The sequence below is a fragment of the Nothoprocta perdicaria genome, unplaced genomic scaffold, assembly GCF_003342845.1.
Source record: "Nothoprocta perdicaria isolate Ctin4 unplaced genomic scaffold, notPer1 scaffold_39, whole genome shotgun sequence".
NCBI classification, from domain to species: domain Eukaryota; kingdom Metazoa; phylum Chordata; class Aves; order Tinamiformes; family Tinamidae; genus Nothoprocta; species Nothoprocta perdicaria.
The window spans coordinates 1354966-1380381 of record NW_020455632.1 but is presented as its reverse complement, the minus strand read 5'-3'; the positions used below and the strand labels follow the sequence as shown (position 1 = coordinate 1380381).

At 46.8% G+C, this 25416-nt stretch overlaps 1 protein-coding gene across 1 annotated transcript in view; it reads left to right on the top strand.

The window, feature by feature from the left end:
* The window catches only part of KLHL29 (kelch like family member 29), a 328883-nt gene extending 309389 nt beyond the window's left edge, over positions 1–19494 (top strand). Inside the window, exons 13-15 of the mRNA XM_026044925.1 lie at positions 1888–2081; positions 10927–11071; positions 18729–19494. Of these exons, the coding sequence (XP_025900710.1) occupies positions 1888–2081; positions 10927–11071; positions 18729–18912 (523 nt within the window). The 3' untranslated portion in view covers positions 18913–19494. The remainder of the gene's footprint in view (positions 1–1887; positions 2082–10926; positions 11072–18728) is intronic.
* Positions 19495–25416: the final 5922 nt, after the last annotated feature.

Below are 25416 nucleotides of genomic sequence, written 5' to 3'. Positions count from 1 at the left end.
TACAGTTACATCACTTGAAAAGTTATTAATGCAGTTTTCATGAAGCATTTTATTTTATGCCACCTCCACCATTTACATCTTTTATCCCGTTGATTTTCCTCAAGTCTGGGCAGTGGGAATTCGAGAGACGTTGCCGAAGGAGGCTCCCCTGTCACTAAATCACTTCCTACAGATGGAGCCGTGGACACGGATTCATTTCATGTTTGCATATTGCACATCACTAATATCAAGCGCCAAAGCCCTGAACGGATGATGAGGGCTTCTCTTCTCGCAGTCAACAATCCTGAATAATCGCTACCCAGGAAGCTCTTATTTGACTGACTATGTCATTACATGGAAATATTGAGGCCTAAAATTCATATCCCTTTCCACTGTCTCCAAGACTCATTTCAGAGCAGCTATTTGGGTCCCTGCCACATTATCTTTTTTTTTTTAAAAAAAAAAAAAAAAGACATCTGTACTTGTGACATTGTCTAAAATGAATCTTCATCCATGGATTATTAACTGCACATCCCTTATGGTCAATGGCTTAATTAAATCAGATACTGATGACCTTAAAACTAATTTAGCAGTTTAATGCATACTCTTTTCTATTTGCTTCATGTCAAATCGGGATGCGATGGTGAAACCTTCCTCCAGCACTGGCGCTTGCAGCAGTTGCCAGTGGAGTGCAGGAGTTTGCTTTGCACAAAGGARATTGCACGGAAGCAACTTACTCTAGCGCAAAATGTGCATTGCTGGTGGGTTAAGGGGAGTAAAAAGAGCGATGGGGCTGYGTGAGGAGGCAGGTGAGACGTGTCCCACCAGCCGAGCAGCTCAAGTGCCTTCCGAGCCCCTGCCTGCGGTTGCTATTGGATATCGCTGCACTGATTCGCAAGAATAACCTCATTGTATACTCATTAATAGAAATTAATTAGTGGAAGACATCTCAACAAAGATGTCCTGCGTTTCTTTAGCTTGGGCTATAATGGGATTTGAGAGGCATACGTGGAGAATGGGTCTAGCTTTCTCTGGGCTTTTCCTGATGCTTTAAAGGCTCAGAAAAGGCATTAATTACAGTGTTTACCAAGTGGTTGCATTTGTGTGATGGCAGGAGATAACGTTTCCACCTCTGCTCTCTTTCCACCTGTCAAACAGCCTCCCTGTCACGCGGCAGCCCGTCGCTGCCTGCCTCCCTGTCCCACACCCACAGAATCCCAGAATGGTCGAGGTTGGAAGGGACCTCTAGAGATCATCTAGTCCAACCTTCCTGCTCCAGCAGGGACACCCAGAGCACGGGGCACAGGGTGGCATCCAGGCGGGTTTGGAAGATCTCCAGAGAAGGAGACTTCAACCTCCCTGGGCAGCCTGTGCCAGGGCTCTGGCACCCTCTCAGGAAAGAAGTTCCTCCTCACATGGAGATGGAACTGCCTGGRTTTCAACTTACACCCTTTGCCCCTTGTCCTGTCACTGACCACCACTGAGAAGAGCTTGGCCCCTTCCTCCCTACATTCCCCCTCCATGTACTTATTCACATTAACCAGATCCCCTCTCAGCCTTCTCTTCTCCAGGCTAAACAGGCGCAACTCACTCAGTCTCTCCTCACACGAGAGATGCTCCARTCCCTTAATCATTTTTTATTGCCCTCCACTGGAYCCTCTCTAGAAGCTCCACGTCCCTCTTATACTGGAAGCCCAGAACTGCACCCAATACTCCAGGTGCGGCCTCACCAGGGCTGAGTAGAGGGGCAGGATCCCCTCCCTCAACCTGTTGGCAACACTCCCCTTGATGCAGGGCAGGATCCCAAACCCCATTACCCCCAACATCGCCACATCCCCACCATTCCCCCCACCATCCCCACCCGCTGATTCCCCACAGCCCAGCTCACTGTGGTCGCTGCCGCCGCAGGTACGACACGATAACGAACCAGTGGGAGACCATCGCTCCTCTGCCCAAGGCCGTGCACTCGGCCGCCGCCACCGTCTGCGGCGGCAAGATCTACGTCTTCGGCGGCGTCAACGAAGCCGGMCGAGCCGCGGGCGTCCTCCAGTCCTACGTCCCTCAGACCGATGCCTGGAGTTTCATAGAGTCACCCATGATCGGTAAGGGGATGGCGGGATCCGTAACGGGATCGGTAAGGGGTAGCCGTGACGGAGATCCCGGAGCTCCGCGTATTTTAGGGCCTCTGTGGAAAGCGGATGAGTTGGTGAGGGGGAGTCATTGGTGGCGGTTTGGCAGGAATGCAGGGTATATTAAACCAGAGAGGCAATTATCTGGATTTGCTAGTGAAGGCAGTTGTCACTCATTAATACAGCTAGTTATCAGCTACAAGTGAGGAGTTCAAAGCAGAGGAGAAAAGAAAGCAGTTATTAGACATGGACAACTGGTAATTTTAGATCCAAAAAGCCACAAAGTGCAGTGAAACTTGGTCCTAACATCATGTGTTGCTTCGTGCTTAAAAGAACCCCACTCACTTAATGGGTTATTAGCCGTGTGTTTGTTAAAGCGCCGCCTGTCCTGGAGGATGGGGAGGTCRCTCGCAACTAGGATTTATCAGTGGCGTTCAAAGTCACGCGCGCGTCGCAGCTTGCAATCCCCGAGACAGGTGGATTATTAAAACCGCCTTTATTAGTCATGTTTATGATGCCCCAGGGCTCCCTTTGCATTTCACAGAATAAAGAGCAAGCCAGGAGCGCAAGATTTCCAAAGCAGCAGCAACTGAGGAGGCGCAGACTCGTTCAGACTTTACTGTAGTGCAGAGCCGGCTGTGACGTAGCTGCTCTCTTGATCCCCRGGACATTTAGGCCATTTGGGAAGTGGGGCAAGAAGTTCAGCCTCACAAAGTCACTGCTGGCCCCATGCTCAGTGCACGCGGGTGGAGAAGCACAAGGTCTGAAGTCACTTGTTTAAAAATGGTATAGTCGCAGTGTTCATCCTGGTAGGGCGAGTACAATGAGCACGACACAAACCACAGAACAACAGCGATGTGGTTTCCAGGTGAGAGCCTATCCTAGGGACCAAAATAAGCTGTCCTTTTATTTCAGCTTGTTGCAATTATTCTGCAGCCCTTCTTGGGGTTGGAAACGGTGCCGAGGACGCCTGCACGGCCCCGGCTTCCCCTGCGAGCGCTGCGTTGCTGCTTCCCTAAGCCCGGCTGCCATTTGTGTCCAGCCTAACATAACATGACATGCATATGATGCAGCATGAAGCGCCCAGCGGGAGGGCGTTAACCAGAAAAAGTCATGTTTATGTAATACAGCAGGGCAAACAAACCTATTTCCCGGCTTTTTCCATCACATGGGCTCCAGCTGCTGCTGTTCATTTAATCCGCTGACTGACAGTGTGAGGTTTTCCTGTACGCAGAGCATATTGCAGGAAAAAAAAATGAATGCATTATGCAAAGAGGCTCTCCTTTCCCTCACCGAGCTAGTGCAAGTGCCACAGGAGCTAAGAATTCATTCCCTGGGCTTATTATACTGTCTAGCAGGCATCAACACCACACGTGCCTTGAAAAATCATCCTAACTATCCAGAGATGGGTTCATCATCCCTTGCTCAAATAGACTTGTACCGTTTCCTAACAAAATTACATGAAAGGCAACTGGTGGAGTTAAAAGATAGCATTGGTAGGGGTTTGGGTATAAACAAAGTTAATTAGTTAAGCTGAAGGCATAAAATGTATGGTGAAACACTGAGTTCTCGGGTGGATTTGTTAGGAAATAAATAACGCCACTTTGTTCGCAAATAAAGCAGAATAACACAAAGCCTGAAGAACTGCCCCCCAGCAGAGAATGTCTGGGAGACTGAAGTGATGTGATCCTTGATCTTCACTAAAAGGCTGTGGGAATACTGGCAACGTACTTTTATTTCTGCAGCTCTAGAAGAAATCCCAGTATCATCTGTATTTCTAAGATATGTCCCAAGAACGGAATGATATTCCGAGTGYAGTAGAGTCAAGCTTCATTTAAAACAAAGAGGGAGTAGGAGGGAGTCTTGGAGGGCTTTTTCTAAAATGGAGATGAGCTGAACTCTGATATGATCATTCCTGGGGTGCTTTTGACAGCCTTAAGGCATTTTTTGTGAGTATTTGTGAATTCTTCAGCTGTCCCTCTGAGCTAAGTAAACTGAGACATCTGACAGCGAGTTCTGTTGTTTAAGGTCACTCCAGAGATCAATGAAACCTGTTTACCTCCAAAAGGATAATGGATTATTTAAAAACACCTCGAGCATGCTCAAACACTCAGCAGTAGATGCAGGTATGGAAAGAGTCCAAGGCGTCTGGAGGGTTTTAGAGCAGTGGTAGCCGCTTCGAGTGCCTGCGGTGTTTGACAGTTGTTGGTGAGTTACAGAATCACAGAATGGTTGGGGTTGGAAGGGACCTCTAGAGATCATCTAGTCCAACCCCCCTGCTCCAGCAGGGACACCCAGAGCACGGGGCACAGGGTGGGTTTGGAAGATCTCCAGAGAAGGAGACTCCACAACCTTCCTGGGCAGCCTGTTCGAGGACTCTGTCACCCTCACAGGAAAGAAGTTCCTCTTCACATGGAGATGAAATGTCCTGTGTTTCAACTTGTATCCATTGCCCCTTGTCCTGTCACTGGCCACTGAGAAGAGCTTGGCCCCTTCCTCCCTACCTTCACCCTTCAGGTACTGAGTTGCCTGTATCCTGGCGCCCATGTGCTCCTAAGCACCAGCCTCAGCCCAGCAAGCACTGGCATCCACCATGGGAAAAGGAAGGGACATTTTTAGGCCAACCAGAGCCCTGCTGAAACCATCTGGGGGCTGCACTCCTGCCCATGCAGAACGGAGACAAGGTAGGGACCAGCAGCGCTTGCAGGGACCCCGGCCTCTGCTCTGCTTGGATTTCCTTCAAGAATAAACAGCAACTTCAGCCCCAGGCTCTATTTATCCTTTAGCCACCACCTGCCATAAGGTGTTGGATGTGCATTCCTGTGCAGTAGGCATGAAACTAGGGTCCCYGACACGCTGCATAAGGATGCTGTAGTAGCCTTTGTGCAGGAGCAGAGCTTGATGGCAAACACATGTTTGGAGGGGAGTTGGTTTTTTTCCTCACTTCCCCATCTTCTCTGTACCCTGTTTTTGGAGCTGGCAGATGCTCTTGCAGCAGCCAAGCCCACAGCTTGATATTAGGGAGGTAATGAAGCCTCCCAGGACCTTCATACTGCACAAGGCTGGGAAACCCATGTCCCCTTCCTGTGTTCCTAGCTGTAGGAAATGTGTTGCTCTGGTCCTACCACAGCAAATGAACCTAGCCCACACACCTGCAGTGCTGCTGCCCTGCTTCTTGTTAGTTGTCCTATATAGCTCTGCTAAAAATGTAGTCTGTTTCCAGCCTCCTAAGGTTTGTCTTATTTAACAAGATGGCCATAGACAAGCTGAAGTCAGTGCCCGTAAGCCTAATTATCTTGTCACTGTGCTTTAGTTCACTCTGTGCCTCCATGCCAGGCCACTAAAATAAACGGGTTTATTTTTTGCTACTTGGAACAGCCAATGTCTGCACTGGCGGAATTACAAGTTTTGATTAGCGTGCCTGGTTTGCAAGAAGAACAAGATATGATTATTCATCTCTGTGGCTTGTAAGAAGAACAAATTACATTTATTCATCACTATTACTAAATTCTAAAATCTGGTGAGAACTAGGGTCAAGGGGGTCAAAGACCTATGAGCATTTCTAAGACAAAAACTTTACTCCCTACCATGCCATTTAGCCATAGAGGGAACTGTGGAGTTTGCTGTAGGTATCAGCTCAGTCCTTGCAAGATCACCAGGACAGACATGTAAGAATTCCCTTAGAGCACAAGTCCAGTGGACATTTGCATCTGCTTTGTGGCCCTTTGCTGCCATATGGACTGAATCCTTCCAACAAGGAAGAAGAAAGAGGGCAGACAGGCATCTACGAGATGGATGGGGAACAGAGGCATGGCCAGCCTTTGGACTAGGGTTCATGCCTCTTTTGTGCTCCTGAAAGCACAAAAAGTTGGTGRAAGACAACCCAGTATGATGGGTTAGGGCTGCCTGGTTAGGGCTGTCAGGGGAGGCTACTGATGGCCCCAAAAGAGTACAGGCATAGGATAAGCTTTGCTTCTCCCTCCCTGTCCCTTTCTCAGGAGGGCTCCGAGTGTTAAATAAGGTGATGGCAGGCACATTTGGGCCTCAAAAAGAGCAGATGAGCTGCCTAAGAGAGGCATCTTGTGCATGGCATCCTTGCCCTCCAGGATCGTTTTCAGTGGTTTTAAAAACTCGACAAGACAGTGCAGGCTGAGCCAGACTTCAGTCCCGAGGTCTGCTATAGAAGAGGTTTATGTCATTTCATATGAACATCTTAAAGGGCAAACTGCTTAGTGATGTGCCCAACCTTAGCAGGAGGTGCATGTAAGAAATACCTGGAAAATAATTTTTGCAGAGTCTGTGTGCTCCTCCTGCACTGTTATGTGCCTTATATATTTAAAAGGCATAATTGTTCCCATAAATTTATTTTTGGACTTTACAGAAGTCAGATGTACATCTTGGCTTGTCCATCTCTGCAAGACAGATAGCTCTGCACCAGTGCCATGCATTTAGCCAGCTGTCCCTTAGAAGTATTAAAGCTGCAAGCATTCCTCTCTTTCATCAATATGTTTTTCCATAGTTCTCAGGATTTTTTTGGTGTTCAACTCAATTTTGCAGCAAAACAAAATGCAGCGTTTTCAGCTGAAAGCAGTGGACTTCTGAGCCTCTCAAGACGGTTCATTCAAGAGTCATTGGGGGAATTACTGATCATCGTGACCAGTCGGGCAGTTGGGAGAGCCCTGCCAGCATGAGAGGGAGTTCTGTGTTCGCCCAACCTAGTGTTTCACCTTCCAACTGGTCCGTTGTGGCCCGGCTGCCTCCTCTTGCCGAGCTCTCTGTGGCCCATGCCGTGGTGCTCCTGCTGTGGAGTGGGCCTTGCCGAGGCCCAAATGTGCCCAAATGTCCTATGAGGAAAGGCTGAGAGAGCTGGAGCTGTTCAACCTGGAAAAGGCTGAGGGGGGACCTGATCAGTGTCTATAAATACCTCAAGGGAAGGAGTGAGGAGGATGGGGCGGCCTCTTTTCAGCGGTGTACAGCGAGGAAGAAATGGCCACAAACTGAAGCACCAAAAGTTCCACAGGAACTTAAGGGAAAAATTTCTTTCCTGTGAGGGTGACAGAGCCCTGGAACAGGCTGCCCAGAGAGGTTGTGGAGTCTCCTTCTCTGGAGATCTTCCAAACCCGCTTGGACACAGCCCTGTGCCACGTGCTCTGGGTGACCATGCGTGTGCAGGAGGTTGAACTAGATGAGCTCTGGAGGTCCCTTCCAACCTTAAGGACTCTGTGATTCTATGAAACATGCCCTGCCCTGCTGCAGGGCCGTTCCTGTGGGCTGGGCCCCCATGTGTTGCTCGCCCCGTGTTGAGGGCAGCGCCCGGCCCTCACGGCCCACACCTGCCAGCCGCCGGTGACTGCAGGAGCGGCTGCTGGGCCGCACCAAGGGCCTAGGGCCCCGCGGCCCAGAATACATGGAGGCCCAGGGAGGCCGCGCTACCCAGGAATGTCATCCTACCCGCTGCTATCCCGGCCTTGAGCTGCTCTGTGTGTTATTCCAAGAGAAGAAGAGGCACTTACTATTAAAAGCAAATTAGTTTCTACTGACTAGTCTTCTTTCGCCAGCCTGTTCCATCACATGCATCTGTCTGCCCCCAGCCTGCTGGAGGGCCTCAAGTTGGGCTTGACTGCCGGCGTGTCCCTGATAAAGATCTTCCAACTGCTTTTGTTTTTAATAACCGTTTTCCAAAATGAAGTGCTGCCACCGTTCACTTTAATGTCACTTCAGCCTCCAACTGAATGCTGTACCAGGAGGTGACGTAAGATCTTTGAGTAATCATGAGAGGGAGAGCAGAATGCTGAGGCTTGGCTGTATCATACACACAGAATCACAGAATGGTTGAGGTTGGAAGGGACCCCTAGAGATCATCTGGTCCAACCCCCCTGCTCCAGCAGGGTAACCCAGAGCACAGGGTGGCATCCAAGCGGGTTTGGAAGACCCACAGAGAAGGAGACTCCACAMSCTCACTGGACAGCCTGTTCCAGGGCTCTGTCACCCTCACAGTGAAGGAGCTCTTCCTCACATGCAGACAGAACTGCCTGTGTAATGTAAGAGTCACAAAACGCATCACAGGCAATGTGGCTGTTGCTAAATTAGGAGCACACTGGTCAGCTAAGTTACCAGCGGCACATGAAGTGCAGCTCCAGCTCAAGCCAGAAGAACAGAAATACTTGTGTATTTTCCTTTGCCAAGAGGAAAATACAGTGATGTCATGATGTTATCCACATGGAGAGAAGAGTGCTTTTACCTATTATCTCCTTTACATTTACTCTGCCTTTTCATCTCATGTGCACTTGCAATCCTGGACAAATCTCACCTAATCTTTTCCAACCTGAACTGGATTTCAGTAGGTGACAACCTCCAGACTTGGATTTCCTTCTGGGGAAGAAGWGGTCATCCTCTGACCTGCAGGAGCTCGCATGCATGCCCAACGGTGTTGACCAGAATGCCCAACCAGCACATGATTTTGCAGAATTAGGCCTTCCAACCCATCCTGCACTACTAAGATATCAAAGCCTTTCAGCAGTGACAGACTKTGGTGTCTCCTTTGTGTCTTCATGAGGCTGCCGAGCCTTGGAGAGGACAATAGCAGGGAAGGGCTTGGAGAGGTAAGATTGAAGGTTGACCATGGCCATCCATGCTTAGGCAGCAAGAAAGCCAGCTTGGATTTTCCAAACTCACCAGTGTCAGTGAATAATTTCTGCCTTCATAGTAACAAAGCAAAAAAAAATCATCTTTTCTCTCTACCTGTCTCTGGAGGGGTCTCCCTCATGCCTCTCTGTCCTATCTTCATCAGGATCAGGAGACTGTTTGCTGCAAACTTCTCCCTTCCTGAAAGAAGCAGCAGAGGTTTCCCTGTTTGGCTATCTCAGACCTGCTTTATATCAATTTATGAAATTGTAGCTAAAGCCAAAAGCAGTCAAAAGACAACAGATAGGTGATGTATTGAAAAATTGATGAGACTCCAACACGATTGCCTCTTAGAAAATAAAAAGAAAGAAAATCAGACTGCTGGCTTACTCGAAAAGAAGGGAAAAAATGTCACTATAAAAATAACCAAGGGGTTTCCCTCTCCTCCTTTGACAAAAAGGAACGTTAAATCAGTGATTCAGTCTCCTGAGAAGCTGCTCTCTGCCTTGAGGGAGCCCCATATAATTTCCCTGTGAGATTTGGGAGTTGAATTCTGAGCTCTTTTCTATGGGAGAGTTTCTTTCTCTTGTAATATAATGTCAGTCAAAGGGGGGGGAAAAAAAAAAAAAAAAGAAACCCAGGAAAGCATGATAATTAAATATGGAAAACTCCTGATGTGTTCTTTAACTGGAAAAAAATGTCACATATGCAAGTCTGATTTGGAAAGGGATGTGAGCCGGGTTGTTAGGACAGATAAGTCCTTCTGATGAATTATAGTGGCTTAGTGGCACTGAGAAGAAACTGAATACGCCTTGTTCTATTTTCTGGATGAATTAGTTTCTTCCCATCTGTTCCCAAGGATCAATGACATTTTCCTAATACATCCATGTTTTCTGACATATGCCTGGAGATATTCAGCCTAACAGGAGCCCAGCTTTAACCCATGACATTTTTTGCCTCTTTTGCTGCCCCACGTGTCCCCTAGACCCAGCCCTCRGCCCACACCAGCGCCCTGCCAATCAGAAGCCCAAAACCAAAAAATTCTGCTCCTAGTTAAACCAGCTCAAAGCCCAGTTAAGGAAATTAAAAGGCCAGCCTTTTCCTGAGCACCTAACAGCACTTATTTTGGAGAGCCTTATATATATAGTTGATTTGGGAGARTATTTTCTCTAGGAATTGCAAAAGAAGTGTCCCAAGACACCTAGGAAATGTCTGTGTCGCGCTCYGAAGTGCTTCAGCAGCGGTGGTTCTCAGAGCCCTAGTTGTGAGAGTTATTTTAAAGCAAAGCAATGAATTTACCCTTGTTTTCTTCCCCGAGACTCCTAAATTGCTGATTAAAATACTGCACTGCCTTAACACAGACACCATCCTGAGACTTTTCAACCCAACTAGCTAGCACTTAATCATGTGAAAATGCAGGTATGGTGAGGTGGCAGCATCCAGGATAAGCCAGCTCATTTAATTAGGACTTATTTTGTTCAATGATTTTGTGGTTAGCCTTACCAAATATATTTTTAATAAAGCTGCAGCTTGCCCAACAGTTTTTGAGCGTGGTTTTAACTGAGGAGAAGGGATTTGCCTAACAGAAACCCTGACCTCACACTGTTCACTGCTGGAGTGCAGGACTGTTCAAGGGTCTTCCTGCACTGGAAAGTAAAAATGCAGCTGAAATTAAGTAATAAATGAAGCAGGGACATAGTTGGGGATGTCAGGTGCTTCCTATATGTTGTGTGGGTGATCCTCCCACCAGCAGAAATGGCACAGGAAAGACAAGGACCTACTTGGGGATGTCACTGAGAGGCACTTGGCACCGTGGCGTCCCCTGTGCTGAGTCCTGCGATGGGGAAGGATCTGAGCAAAAATTTTCAGAGATACAAAATCCTGTAATGGCTCAGCCTGTTAATGGGGGATGTAAGAGCAGACCTTCCCAGGAGGTCTGGTGGGAAGATAACCGTGTTTCCCAGGCTAGAGGGAGGTTTCCCAGGCTCCAGGGGAGGGCTTGGACTGGCCACCTTTACAGGTGCCTTTCAGAACCTGAGCGGGCCGAAACGAGGAATCTTGCCTCGTTTTTCTTCCCCTAGCCTTGGAGGTTTAGAGAAACGTGACTTATCTGTAAATAAGGGGAATGTRTAAATAAAAACCGGTCTCCAAACTGGAGCCTAAAACTGATCTCGGTGTTGCTTTCCCTTGACAGATAACAAATACGCTCCTGCAGTCACTCTCAATGGGTTCATCTTTATTCTCGGAGGAGCTTATGCGCGAGCAACCACCATCTATGACCCAGAGAAAGGCAATATTAAAGCAGGTCCCAACATGAACCACTCCAGGCAGTTCTGCAGGTGAGAAAAACAAAAACAAACATTCAAATGGAATTACCATCGTATTTTGCTTCTTTTTCCGCTACAAAATGACCTCGTGCTGCCTCGTAGAGAGAGGGRCAGGGGAAGGGAGCTTGCGCCGTAGGGATGTTTTCCATATGGATTCGGGGACTCCACGTTTCTGACAGCTCCTGCTGTGGCTCCTTTGTCTCCTTGTGCYGCAGGGAGGGAGGGAGGGAGGTGCACAGGGTTCTGCTTCCAGCAAACTCCATGGTTGCTGTTTCCCACCGTTGGCCCAACCAGAGGACGATGAGTGCCTGCTGCATGGGAGCCTGCCGGGGTGTAGAACTGGTCTGGTTTTTCACACAAACAACCTCAGAAGAAAGGTGCCGAACAAGCACCACATGCCGACGTTCAGTATTACTGCTTTCTTCTCCTTGTGTTTGTTTGGGGCTCGTTTCCCCAATGGGTTTCACAAACTTCCCGAGGTGGACAGCAAGCTAAAACTTGGCATCCGTCGCAGCTCCTGGCAGGACTTGGAGGCCTTTAGGAAGGARCAGGGAGCGCCGACCAGAGCAGTAAGTGGTCGGTGCCAAAATTACACCCGTCACCCTGGAGGCCCCCAGTGCCTGTCCCCAGCCACAAAAAACACCCCTTCACTTTGTTTGTGTATTTAGTCTGACCTGTTGGTGGAGAATAGAAGATTCTTTCTCAAGTAAGTTCTCATGGTTGCTTTTTTTGTTCTGCTTTTCCCCGTTTTCTGCTTTTTCTCCTTTTTCTAATTTAATGAGCGCCCTCTCTTGGCTGCTGAAGCAAGTCGTACCAGAGAGATAAATAAATATACTTTAAATAGTCTTTAAATAGCCTTTTTGTGCAGCAAAGAGCTGCTAATTAAGCATCGGTTTGTCACATACTACAGAAACGGTGTGCAGCCCCCCCACCTCCCAACAATAACCCAGTGCATCTCAACTGCTTTCCAAAAAAAAAAACTTCAAAAGTCCTTGGAATCTGGGAAATGTTCAAGGAGATATGAAAGCTGTAAATAAATAAAGCAGTATGTATGGAAATAGGGAAGAGGAGGGCTTTAACATGACTGAATAGGAGGTATAGGATAAAAACTGTCTGCTGCTAAAGGGAGCTGAGGGAACAAGAGTAGCATTAATAGCCAGCGGGTGATAAATAAATAGATAAAGGTCATTTAAAACACGTTAGGATCAAATTTGCAGCCTTAATCAGTGATAAATCTGAGACTGAAGACGTAGTAAAGAGTGATATAGAACTATTTCGTGGATGTTTCTCTTCTGTATTTGGAAGGAAGCAGGACGTTTTGATTCTGTATTAAACCGTGGGAGGACCAAAAATGACTTTTTGCAGCAAAGAAAGACACAAAAAAAGAAGCAGAAATTAAATTCTCAAACCAGGCAAACTGGTTAGACACAAGAGTCTTCAGAGACAAAGCTGAGGAGCTGTTTGATCCGCTCTTGGTTTTTAATAACTSTTGCAGTTCAGGGGGATTCAGGCAGCTCAGGGCCCTGCCAAGGTGTCTCCTGTATTTTGGAAGGGTGAAAGGCAGGATTTTAGTACAGTGGTAATTAATTTTGCAGAGGATCAACATCAGGCTAAGTGGTCTCATTTGGCCTCACGTTGGTCTACTGCAATATAAATGTACAGTTAATGTGAGCCTCCATCAACAAATAACTAGGTAATACTGATATAATGAGCAGCAATCGGTGTGGCTTCCTGGAAGATGAGTCTGGTTAAAAAAACCTGATGTCTTGATGTCTTCTGGTTTTGGGGGGAGTGGAGTTGCCTTTTCGTTTGTTTGTTTCGTTTTGTTTTGCAAGGGATCTTTTAGTAAAACATGTCTGGCTGCTAAAACAACTGTGTTGCTATAATATACTGTGATTTCTCCAAGGCATTTGGCTGATATTATATGGAATTAACAAGGCACACATTAGAGAGATTAAATCTGTTTCACTGACAGATCTCAAAATGTGATTGTTAATGAGACGCTATCACTGAGCAAGGCCATCACGAGCGGCACTGATTCATTCCTCAGTGCTATTTAATATTTTTACCAGCAGTCCCAGCAGCACAGAAGGGTTGAGGTTGGAAGGGAGCTCTTGTCATCCAACAAGCACCTTGCACAGGATCACAACCAGGTAGGTTTGGAAGATCTCCAGAGAAGGAGACTCCACAGCCTCTCTGGGCAGCCTGTTCCAGGGCTCTGGCACCCAATCTCAGTAACAGAAAACCTGCTGCCATAAGGGGTGCAGGTGACAGCACTGATGGGACACATCTTATGAGCAACCAGGAGATGAAACACAGTGGGAAGAGTCGCTGCTGTTGCGTAGGGCAGCACTAAGTGAGTCTTGGGTCCACGCATTGACATGTGGAAACACCAAGTGAAGGTCGGAGGAGAGCAGCGAGAAGGACTCAGCGTTGCAAATCACATTGTTGGTGTGAAATTTAAGGAGCTGATCAAAGAAAGGAGGTGACTAAGAGGTGATGCGGTCGCAGGGAGCAGGTGGACTCCCTCAGTCCCGCAGGCAGCGGCGCAGCGGGTTATGGGAGCAGCAAAGCCAAGTTCCACATCCCGGAGCGAGGCCGCTTCCGACAGCAGGGACAATTAAACCATGAGCCGTCAAGGGAGAGGGTGAAGTCAGGAACACTTGGTGTTTTTAAGATAAGATTAGAGACGTTTCTAAGAGAGATGCTGCCTGGGGAAAAGTCTGCGGCCTGCGTAAACACAGACTCAGATTAACTCAACGCCGAGATCCCTTCTGACCTTCATCCGTGCATCTCCGGGTTCCTCGCTCTGCTCATTAGTGTGGATCACAAAAACACGGTTCAAAAGCAGCAACACAAACAGCTTCTTAAAAACTAACTACGTGCTCTTGATCTCCCCTCAGCTGGAGTCATCCAGTGCCGAATTTGCTGGGAAAATCTTGACGCCGTTGCTTTTCTTCTTGTTTGCACTGTTTTTTACCATGCCAGGAGCTGGGGAGCGTGATCATTTAGAGGATGGAGGACAGAAGTGCCTGTTATATTCCCTGGAGTGCCTTTGTGGAAACAGAGCTGCCCACCTGCCTCCAACCATGGATGGGCACTGCAGAAGAAGGCGTTGGGACAGCCTCTCTTTGCACACAGGCAAACATCCCTATTCTAGATGCCCTTCAAGGCTTCTTCCACAAGCAAAAAGAATACAGAATGGGTTTCTATGTGTGATTAAAAACTCTGTATCAGGCCTGCTTTGGATCCCATGCAAACGCAAGTGTGCAACCGAGATGCTCTGTGGGTAACAGCAGCGGCTCGATGATCTCAACAGTCATTCCAGASATGCTAATGTAGCACCAGCAACTCCCCAGTGGGCACCAGAAAAGTATTTTCTTCCTCCTTCTCTGACTGTTAACCAGCGAGATTTATTACATGGTGCTGCCGAATGGGAATCTTCAATGCGCCACAGATGTGAGTACAACGAAAACGGCATCGGGCTGAGGATTTTTGCCCCTCTCCTGGATCCATTTCCTCATTGTGAAGTTAGTGGCAAATCCAGGCATTGGAAGGGGTTAGAGCACACCTTGCTTGGGCTACTACTCCCAAACAGAGCTGCTGCAGAGCATGGATCCTCCTGAAGCCCACGGATGGCTAGGCTCAAATCTTCCGGAATATCTGGAAGGGGACTTGGAGCTRTGACTACAGCAGACAGTCGGCAAGGACGACAGCAGTGGGCTAACAGCAGTAATCTCCATAGCACTTCATGACAAGGAGGACTTATATGAGCACTAAGGGGTAACCGATCCACACAGAGTGCGCAGGACATCACTGCCGTGCGGCCAACCCCAAAATAAAACGCCACTGATTCCAGCACCAAGTAACGGCCCTGCCTGAGGGGCTGTCATCAGCAAAGGGAAAAGCTCAAAGGATGGGAGAGTCCAGCTGGAAGGTGGCCAGAATACCCACGCTAACAGCCCTGCTCCAAGAAGGGCCATGATAGCCTCCTAACTGAGCGTGACTAATCTGGACCCTCATTCATCCATCCCTTGGTAAAGATGACACCTCCGGCAGCTCAGCTCTAACTTGCAACACCCGGCTGCCATTGGTAAACACCTCGGGAGACACACGGGTGTCTGGGCCACCACCATCCATGGGGAACCCATGCCATGTCCACGCTGCAAACCACCACCCAGGAGAGCCCTGTTTAAAGCCAAAGCTTGCGAGGTGCTCAGGGACATCATTGAATCGCCATGGCCAGCATGCCCAGAAGGTCCTACCTATCCCAGGACTTGCTGCACTCCGATCCACCCACACTTTTGTCCTCACCAACTCCACTTGACATCTTGTGACAAAGATGAAATTCATGCGCTAATAAGCATGGGAAATTTTCTTCTGAGCAGATTCATTGTAAATCTAACTGATCATATTTAACAATGTGTTTTGGAACAACTCCAACTAAATTATTGGCGTGGCACAGAAAACCCAAGTGAGGCAGGAGAGGAGCTTTGTTTCTGGCCTCCAAACACACTAAGTTTCAGTGAATCAAAAGAAGGCACTAATTCAGTCATTTCAAATTGTTTGTAAAACTCTAGACTTTACAAGATTTCTTATTTTCTTCTTCTTTAACRCTGTCAGATAAGATGGGTGAGATCTTTAGGACTAAGCAAGAAATTTTTATTATCAATAGTAATAATAACAGTAAGCAAAAATAGGGAAGTGTTTGGTGCTTGGTGTTACTTCCTAGCTGTTGTGGATGCTTGAGTAAAGGCTCCCATGGACATGACCTTCAAATGCTGCAGAAAAGAGGCTGCTTCCAAATTTCTACCCATTGGGAGACTTTTGCTACAAGATACTTCCAGGGGGAAGGACCATGGTGCTCTTCAGGGAAGGTGACCAAGTGGAGCAGCTGCTCTCTGGTCGGAGAGCCCTGGAGCGTGTGCTGAGCCCTAGACCTCCACGACGGATGGGGAGAGCTGCTTGGCAGGCTTGCAGGTGTCAAGCTGATGAGCAGGGAGCAAGGCTACCATAATTTTGCTGCTTAAAGGGCAACTCAAAGTCAGTGACTCCTCTCCGTCCATCAGGTCGCTCAATGGCCGGCTGCCAGAGAACGTCATCTCCACCATCCTTGGTTAGAGATGATCTTAGTCAGAGAGGTTTCAGATGAAAGCAGCACTCCAAAATTGAGGCAGACAGACATGCACCAAGCCCAGCTGTCCTCAGCTTTACCGGGATTGCCTTTCGGCATGTGCTGGAGAGCTTTGGAGAGGACAGTGGATGGGCTGCAGGGAACCGTGTTGCAGGGAGACAGTCACTGTGTGTGATCTGATACTATTGCTCATAATTTAGGCTTTTCAAGGAGAGCCAGGCAAATAAATTGTGCCTAAGGCTGGAGATGAAGCTGAAAGGAAAGGGGAGCAGAAAGTCTGGTCGTTAACCCATTGGCTAATGAATTTGCAAAGTTCTAGAACATCATCAAATAGAGGTCATTTTATCCACTCCTTCCATGAAGACATTAGAGGTGATGAAGATTATCCTACCTGGGCACGTTGTTTGATACGTGCGAGTTTGGCTGTTCTTCAGCTACTGCCCTCGGAGCCAACAATGGGTTGTCTTCCATAGCGAGGTCCTGCAGCGCGTGGCTCCTTGCTCGTCAGCTTCTGGCAGGCTGTAATCAATTCATCTCCCACTGTTAATGGCACTGAGCAATAAACTTGCATCCTAATTATTGTAATTATTTCTTTCTTTGTACGTCAGCCTTGGTAATGATGTTTCTACAGCTGATGGGATGGAAGGCAGGGGAGAAAAGAAATATTGTCACTGTAATGAAGCAAGAGCAATGAACGTGCTACTTTCCACTCACTTTCCTTTGGGTTTTAGAATCCATTTGAGCTTCCCATTCCCTAAGGTCCCAGAAATTAACAGTGATTGGCTTAATATTGAAAAGAAATAGCAGTCTAGGACTACTTTCCTAACGGATCTTAAGTGTCCCTCTGGCACTTCAGTGCTGGAGATGCCCGAGTATCTCCAAAGCCCCTGCGCACCTAAGTATCTGCTATATGTCTAGAATTGCCCGTTTCTTGAGATCATCTCACTGGTTTTCTTATCTTCAGCCGCAGCCACAGCCCCACRGACCAGGCCCTGCTCTGCCGGGGCTCCCCAGGCCCTTCGAGGGCGCATAATGGCCACAATGTTTCTTCACATGGAGGCAGCCCTAGGCACTGAGGGCTCCACCACAGGCAAAGTGACGTCCAGCTCACACGAGCAGTGCTGGCGGAGGGCAAGGGTGGCACATGGCGCTACCTGAACTCACTTGTGTGGCGGAGTTAGGGGCCAGCGCGCGGGGGCGTCGCGCTGCTCCCCTCAGCGCCGCGCGGGCCCCGGCGCCCGTCCCGCCCGCRCCCTGGCAGAGCCGCCCTCAGGACGGCGCCCGCTTCTCCCCAGTCCTCCTGCTCCCCCCTTTCTCCTCGACGTTTCAAAAACAATTATCAGCGGTTCAGTAAGTTCATTAGCAAACTCCCTGAAGAGCCCRAGCTCGGTATCATCCAGGCCCGTTGATTTGTGGCTTGGCTCTAATCGAGTGGTTCGAGGCTCTCGCTCCCTCCTCCTCCTCCTCACAGATTAACAGTTATTTTGACAAGATTCTCATTATTTCCTAGTTCCCGGTGGTATCCTGGGACTGGGCTTGTTCAAGTCCTCACCACCGTCACGGGAGGTTTAATTTTAATCTAAGTCTTTGATTCTTCCCAAGGACATCAGAGTTTCATGTTCTTCCAAACTACATATATTGGGGCTTTTGGTCCCCATACATTTGAGGTCATTCAGGGTAAGCCTCTGCATATGTCAGTTCTGCCTCCCCCTGCTCCAAAATCAGTTTGAAGAACTAGAAGTTTGCTTCGACCAAGCTCACAGGTTACTGCCCTTCTCTCACAAGGTAGATCCAGGTCACCATCTTTTTGCAGTTACCTTTGCTGCCTTCCCCTTGCCCTGTCCTCGCCTGTACCCGTGCGGTCAAACTCTTCCCCTTCCACCTGCAGCCATCCTTGCTGGCTCTTCCTCATGACAGACTTGCATGCAAACACCAGCAAAAACCAAAGCTCCATCCAGCGCAACAACTTCCCTGTGTTTTGTGGGCCGTTTCCCATAAAAGCGCCACATCCCCGTTCTGCCTGAGATCATCCTGGGAGTCTTGTTCCCTACATTTCTGTCAGGGAACATGCTGGAATGTGAATTCCTCTTCTTTCCTCCTGCCCAGCAAACTTGGAAAACTACAAGCTGAGCTGCTCGTGGCTTCCTCGCTCAGGGAGGGAGGGAAGGACCACGAAGAGCAGCTCTAATTACTCTTCCTTTTTTTCTTTAAAGCATGTGTGGTGCCATGGGCAGGCGTAACCTTGGCACATTTGCTGGGGATTTCAGGTGTGGGTTGGATAAACTACATCTTTTTCAACTTAATTGCTGTTGTTTAAGTTCTAGGCAACACTTACCTAGCTGGCAGGAACACGAAAAGGGATAATTTGGGAGAGAAACAGAGAGGGAAGAGAAATGCCCACACAGCTTTCTAAAGATAAGAACAAAAGGTGTTTKCACAGTTTACCCCCTTGCTGTAAGAGATTTGTTCTTTTGAAGCATAAAACACKAACCGCTCAATAAGGCGACTAACTAAAACTTTCTTTTTTTCACRTAGCGCTGTGGTTCTCGACGGAAAAATTTACGCCACGGGTGGGATTGTGAGCAGCGAAGGCCCCGCGCTGGGAAACATGGAAGCCTACGAGCCCAAGACAAACACTTGGACGCTTCTCCCAAACATGCCGTGCCCCGTTTTCCGGCACGGCTGCGTAGTAATCAAGAAGTACATCCAGAGCGGCTGAGGGTAGCGCGGAGCGGGGCCGAGAACTGCTTGTCCCTGCCCAAAGCAGGCGGGGAAGACGCTGCTCCTAAACCAACACACACGGCAGAGACAGGCGACCAGTGAACACATCGCTCTAAAGTCTTGAATAAAGAGTCTACATTGAATGTAGAGAAATCATCCTCACCTTTTGGTGAACAAGGAGCAGAGAGCTCCGTGCTATGTATGATAGTGTAACTTAATAATACAAGGGTGTCACTAGATGTTATAGTGGCACTTGTTCTGGACGTCGGCTTTTGGTCAACCCAGGTGCAATAGAATTTCACATATTTTTTAAGCTGGGGAAGCGAGGAAGAAAATCTGCATTTTACTTCTACAGCTCAAGCTTGATTCTTAAAATAACCATGCAGATTAGTTTTACTGCTACACTTTAGGCATCAGGCTCCTTGGAAGGTCAAAGTGTCCTTACCACTTTGATTCCTACATTTGTTTTTAACAAATACATGCTTTTCAATACCAATGACTGAGATGAAGCTTGTGTGACAGATGGCTTACGTTGATGTCAGTCTTCCATCGGATCAAATGGATAGTTCCGTATTCGAGAGCAGAGCCCAAAAGGGGGGTGAGGTGGGGGCTGGGGGAGCCACTGGGAATGTAATTCCACATAATATGATGAGAAAAAAAAAAGAAAAAAAGAACAAAAACAAGGGTCTGTTGGGTTGTATGAGTTTCTGCTGCCGGTGCGTGGGCACGCGTACACTCGTGGGCAAGGGGCTGGGGTGAAGGTCTGGCGCTTTCCTCCTGTTTTCTGCTGCTGAGCAAACCTGACAGTGGTCGAGTCCCTAGTGCAAAACAAAATTGGCTTAGACTGCAGAGGCCTTCCCCTGATTAAACGTTTTAGTTCTGATTGGAGTCGTTTTAAAATAAATACGCTGTAATGTGAGAGGGATACACATTTTAAAGAGGTTGAGAAGATGCGTCCCGCTGCAGCTACGCACKCATGTCGGGCTGTCATCAAAACTCCTTACGCTGGGTTATACGCCACTATCTTTTCCTCTTATGTAAAGTGTGAGGGGTTTCTGCGGGTGTTGCTCCTGTTGTTCTCAAAGTTCCCCCTTAGGTGTGGGAAGCTACCTTATACTTTTCTTATTTACAGATTTTAAGCACACAAGTTTAAATCCCATGGTAGAAAAAATGCATAGATTAAGCCCAGTATAACAGACTTAAAACGATTACTATGTAGAGTTGTAAGTATATACACAGCACAGGGGTTATATTTTTATATATATTAAAATATTGTCTATCCAGAGAAGCATTGTGATGTGGAAATTCTTTATAAATTTATACATCAGAAGATCACATGGGAGATGGTCGGGGTGATACAGAACGGGCAGGGAAAAGACTCTTCAGAACAACAGCTAGAAAATAACCCCAAGCTAAGGATTGTCCAAGGATTGTCCGATTTCTTTCCAAGTAGAAGGAAAAAACGTTACCATACTTGCCTTTGCAGACTCAAATTCCAAATGCCATGATGGTTTTCCAGGAGGTCTTTTACAAGGTGTGGGTGAGGTGTCGCAGTCAATATCTAGTTGAATTTCATACCAAATACATTAGCCTTTTTATACTGAGGGAGGTCTGCCTACAGCTTTGGGGAAAATCAATGCAGATGGTTAGCTAATCATCTTATTTTATTAATAATCGTTTATAAAAATAAAAAAAAAAAGAAATTTGTATCTTGCAGTATTTAAAAAATGTGCTCAAGTCAGCTGAGTCAAGCTATAGGGTGACTCAAGTCTCTCATTTTGACAGTGAGGTTCCAGCCTTTGTTATGCAGTTGTTTTATTTATTCTTTAAAGAAAAAAAAATAAGCACAACAGAAAATATATACTAGTATGTCATTTAAAGTATTTATGTCGAACAGGGTGCAAGTGTGAACCTAAAGATTGGAGCACAAGTTTCTAACTGCCTGGGGCAGGACTAATTTTAGCGTTGGTGTGTGTCTGCCTCCAAAGGAGGTGCTACCTGTCAACAAGACCTAAACACATTCAACATTTCCAATTTAGCACATTTCTTCATTTCTCACACTGGAACAAAACTGGCTCTTTCTGTGAATAATATTAAAAACAGGGTTATCTGTAATGGTATTGTATATAGTTTATGTTTACTGTTAAGTTCTTGTTATATTATAATAAATATATTTATAGATCTAGATCCAGCATCCAGCTTGGATTAATTTTGTCATGAGTGAACAAGAGACGATGCCACCTTAGTTTTTATCCTGGTCAGGGATGAAAGTTGTTTCATTACAGTTAGTTTCCCTAATATATACATATATAAATATATGTTTGGATTGACTATACACACACACACACACACACACACACACATATATATATATGTAAATATATAGCCAAGATTTACATGCCTAGTACCTTCCAAAGTTTTCACGCATTGTCATTGCAGGACTTTCTTAGAAGGGATTTTGGATTCTGCTCAGCAAGGCTCTTCATTTTCTGTTTGTTTTTTAATGAAAGTTGGGATTTCTACTCTACGCTGCCGTGATGTCTAAAAGATGGAAGCCACCGTGTCCTCTGGTCCAAACACTTTTGTATCTCACTCACAGGACACACTTTTCAGAGTGCTCAAGGTTGTTCGAATTTCTTTGACATTTCACCAGGACCCAAATCCCTTCAAGAACGGGCTGTGTTTCCCCTTTGAYATTTTTACAACTTTTCATGATAATCCAAGCTTCTCCAGTTGGATGAGACCCTTAAGCTAAGCCCTTAATGCCTTCTCCTCCTTCAGAAGTCTGCTAAAAAACAAGCCAAAGGACACTTTGAGCTGGTAGGAGATGCCAACACACATGGGGAGGTGGCAGGAAGCTCTGACCATGGGCATGAGTTTTGGGTTGGTAACTTGAAAAGCCAGAAAGAAAACAGTCTTGAGAGAAGCAGAGGGATGCGTCTCAGGCCCAGTGCCTCCTTCACTCATTACATTAAGCTGGACAGTGATAACAGAGCAGAAACACTGTTTTTTCCCCTGAAAAGCCAASCTGTTTGGGGTATGATTCAACACTCACCAAGGGTTGAATTTAAGCTGTCAAGAGCTGCCATCACGGCCGGATCCCTGCGCCAGGCCGCGCGTGGCGGCAGAAACGAAGCCTCTCCTCGAGCACCAAGAGCGGCCACCACAGCAGCCCATCCCAGGGACACGAAACCGGCAGAGCTGCCTCGGAAAAACTGCTGCCCTGTGGCACTGAGCTGGTCCTGGGTGCTCTTCTTTTCATAGCACCCTTTTCTGTTCAGCAAATGGATTTCTTAAAGGGAAATAAATCAGTTTCCTTTATCTAAGCACATTCTGCTTCCATCAGTAGGGCTTTGCACACAGAGTTAAACATTTTGGCTCATCTAGCACCTTGGAGAAGGAAGCTCCGGTGCAGACATCAAGCCAGATCAACCTCTGATTTTTGTTTTGTTAGTAGCAGTCCCTAACATAACGGCTGGAAAGGCTACCTGCTGGTTTCAATTCCATCATGTGTTCCTTCCGACCAGCCTTCTCCTGGCCTTCAGAGCTGCCATCCCAGATCCCACACTGCATGCTTCACACCGGTGAAGACACCGAGCTCGTTCACAGCCTGTCCAGAGGACGGTGCTGCCCACTGGGGTATTATGCAGCAATGTAGKTAATGCAGGGCCAGCGACTGTCAGGACAGCTTCAGCTAAGAGAGAGCCTGCTTCGTGTCACGCAACGCACGTACCCTCCTGTGTCCCGTGTTCTCATGTGTTTATGGCTGAGGAGCAGACACGAAGCCACCAGTGACACTCCTACAAAAGCTTCTGCTCGGCCCTTCTTCCCATCCCATAAAAAATATAAAGCTTTGTAAATATATATATACATATATATATATATATATTTTACAGATAGAAAGGAACCAATACCTCGATGGGGAACTCTGTCAAACAGGGCAGTTCTTAATTTGCAGCACAAGGTCCACCAGAAACACTGCCCTCCGCACAGGTAAAACTAACCAGCCCTGGCAAAGCCAGGCAAGTTTTTAAAGCCCACTGGAATTTTGGCAGCCACTCAGTTTCCATTTAAAAAAGTTCTTTCAATAACTTACTTACCTTGGTGTGTCCACCCAACACAGCATTCTGTTACTTCTTGACATCGAGTTCAATTCACAGAATCACAGAATGGTTGAGGTTGGAAGGGACCTCCAGAGATCACCCAGTCCAACCCCCTGCTCCAGCAGGGACACCCAGAGCACGGGGCACAGGGTGGCATCCAGGTGGGTTAGGAARATCTCCAGAGAAGGAGACTCCACAACCTCCCTGGGCAGCCTGTTCCAGGGCTCTGTCACCCTCACAGTGAATTCCACCTACTTCTGTTTATCCCCAGCTTTTCAAGAAGCTTCCCRTTTACCTATTTGAATATATAAATGCCACGTGCAACCTTTCAAGAGGGGGGAAATGTGGCAGGGACACAYTGGCTTTGGGAACAGCTCACATTTCTGTTTTCTGTTTGGAAAGAAGCATCCTGAGGGGATTAAGGCATCATTCCCAGGCCACTCGCTGCCTGAGCAGGGTATTAGAGTTCCCTAATGGATGAGGAGTTTTAAATTCAGGCATTAACTACACTCAGCCATCTCRAGCAAGCCCAGAACGCTCTGCCCTGATGACATTCATTTTTAATAGCACTTTGCATACTTGGGTGTTGCGGGACGAGTGCTGATAACGTGACTGTTATCAAAAGGGCGAGYGAGATGACTAGGTAATTGCGGGGCATTCACCTGACATCAATCCCAGGGGAAAAAAAATGGAAAGATGCTATCTAACTAAACTGATCAGGAATCAAAAAGATAAGAATAAATACCGTGATATTCTAGAAAAGGAGCTGTATCACACAAACCCGATTTCACTGACAGGATTACACATGTGATTGATAAGGTAATAGATTTTCAACAGCCTGTGACAAAATACTTTAACTTTCTCACTGTACAGCATTCACAGTGCAAATATTTAACAGGCTAAGAGGAGGAAGGTTAATTGAGAAGTATCTAACCTAGTCAAGGATTCCTCACCCTGGTATCACCAGAGTATTTCCAGTGGGGGCTTTGAGAGAATGCAACATCCCAAAAGGAAAACCTTGACATAAGTCATGTCTCCTAAACTTATAGAAAATAAAGATCAATAAGGCAGAATAACTAGAAGTCATGCATATCATGTAGGCCCATTTGCTATCTGGAACCATTAGGACAAGATTGCTTTTACTAAAGGGAAATGGACCTCAGAGGTGGGAACAAGGAACGCTGATGTTCAGGATGGAGAACTGCGCTGTGAAGAACTGCAAGCCTGAAGTCGAGCAACATCCAGTATCACAGCATAAAAGGGCTAAATTGATCCCTGGATGTGTAAAAAGGAGAACAGCGAGCAGKAATCTGTGATTTTTAGCTCTATATATGGCACTGGTGGGACCAAAGCTGGAATATCACATCAATTTCCACTGTGAACAAATGTTTTAAGGGATGTTGAAAAATTGACCTACTACAGAAAAAGCGCCACAAAATTGACTTAAAGGCTGGAGAAAATGCAGAGAGAGCCATAAAGAGCTCATTTTGCTCAACCAAAAGAAGACTGAGAGGCTACTTGATCACAGTGCATTAATGTCCTGGAGGAGAGGGGGGCAGCCCACGTATGAAAAGTCTCTTTAATCCAGAGCAGAAAGTCACAGCAAGAAGTGGTGTCGGAAAGTGGAAGCTGGACAGAAAAAAAAACAAAGAAGAATAAGTCTCTGTGCCAGTGAAGCTTAACTACTTGGTCAGAAGCTCAAAGAATAAGGTAGATGGGCACCCCTCCATGCCAAGACTACCTGCTGCTCTTGAAGACTCGTCAGCCAAGTTAGTAGCCTCTGTATATGCATGAGAGTTAGTCTTATGTGTCAGAGCATCAGTTTGAACAAGATCATGTTTCTCTTCTGGCATTGAACTCTGAATAAACCCAGCCTTTAGTGACAAACTTGTAACTCAATTCATCCTTAGGTGTCAAGAGCAGAAGTTAACAGAAAAGTCTTTGTATCCAAAATTTAATCTCATGTATTGGAAAGATGAATATTGTAACATTTATGCTCAGTTTGTGCTTTCCTGTTTCTCTAGATTTTGTGAAAAGGGAGCATTTAGAATAAATAAACCAACACTCTCTGCCTCCTGGAACTAAATTTGAGAGCAAGGCTCTCGAGTACTCTAAGCCTGGTATAAGGTTAGCCATTAATTTTAAACCAATTATACCTGCAATACTTCATGAAAAAACACAGCCCTATTGATGAACATGCACTCCAAGAAACTTTAGTCCTATGTTTTTATTTCTGATACTTAAAACGTCTACACAAGATAGCTATTTAATTACTAAACTGATGATCTTCAATAATCATGGACAATATGCGACTATTCATGTCACCTTGATGAACTTTTTATGCTGGCAGAGAGAACAAACAGGACATCACTTAAAACATTATTTAAAACTCTGTTCAA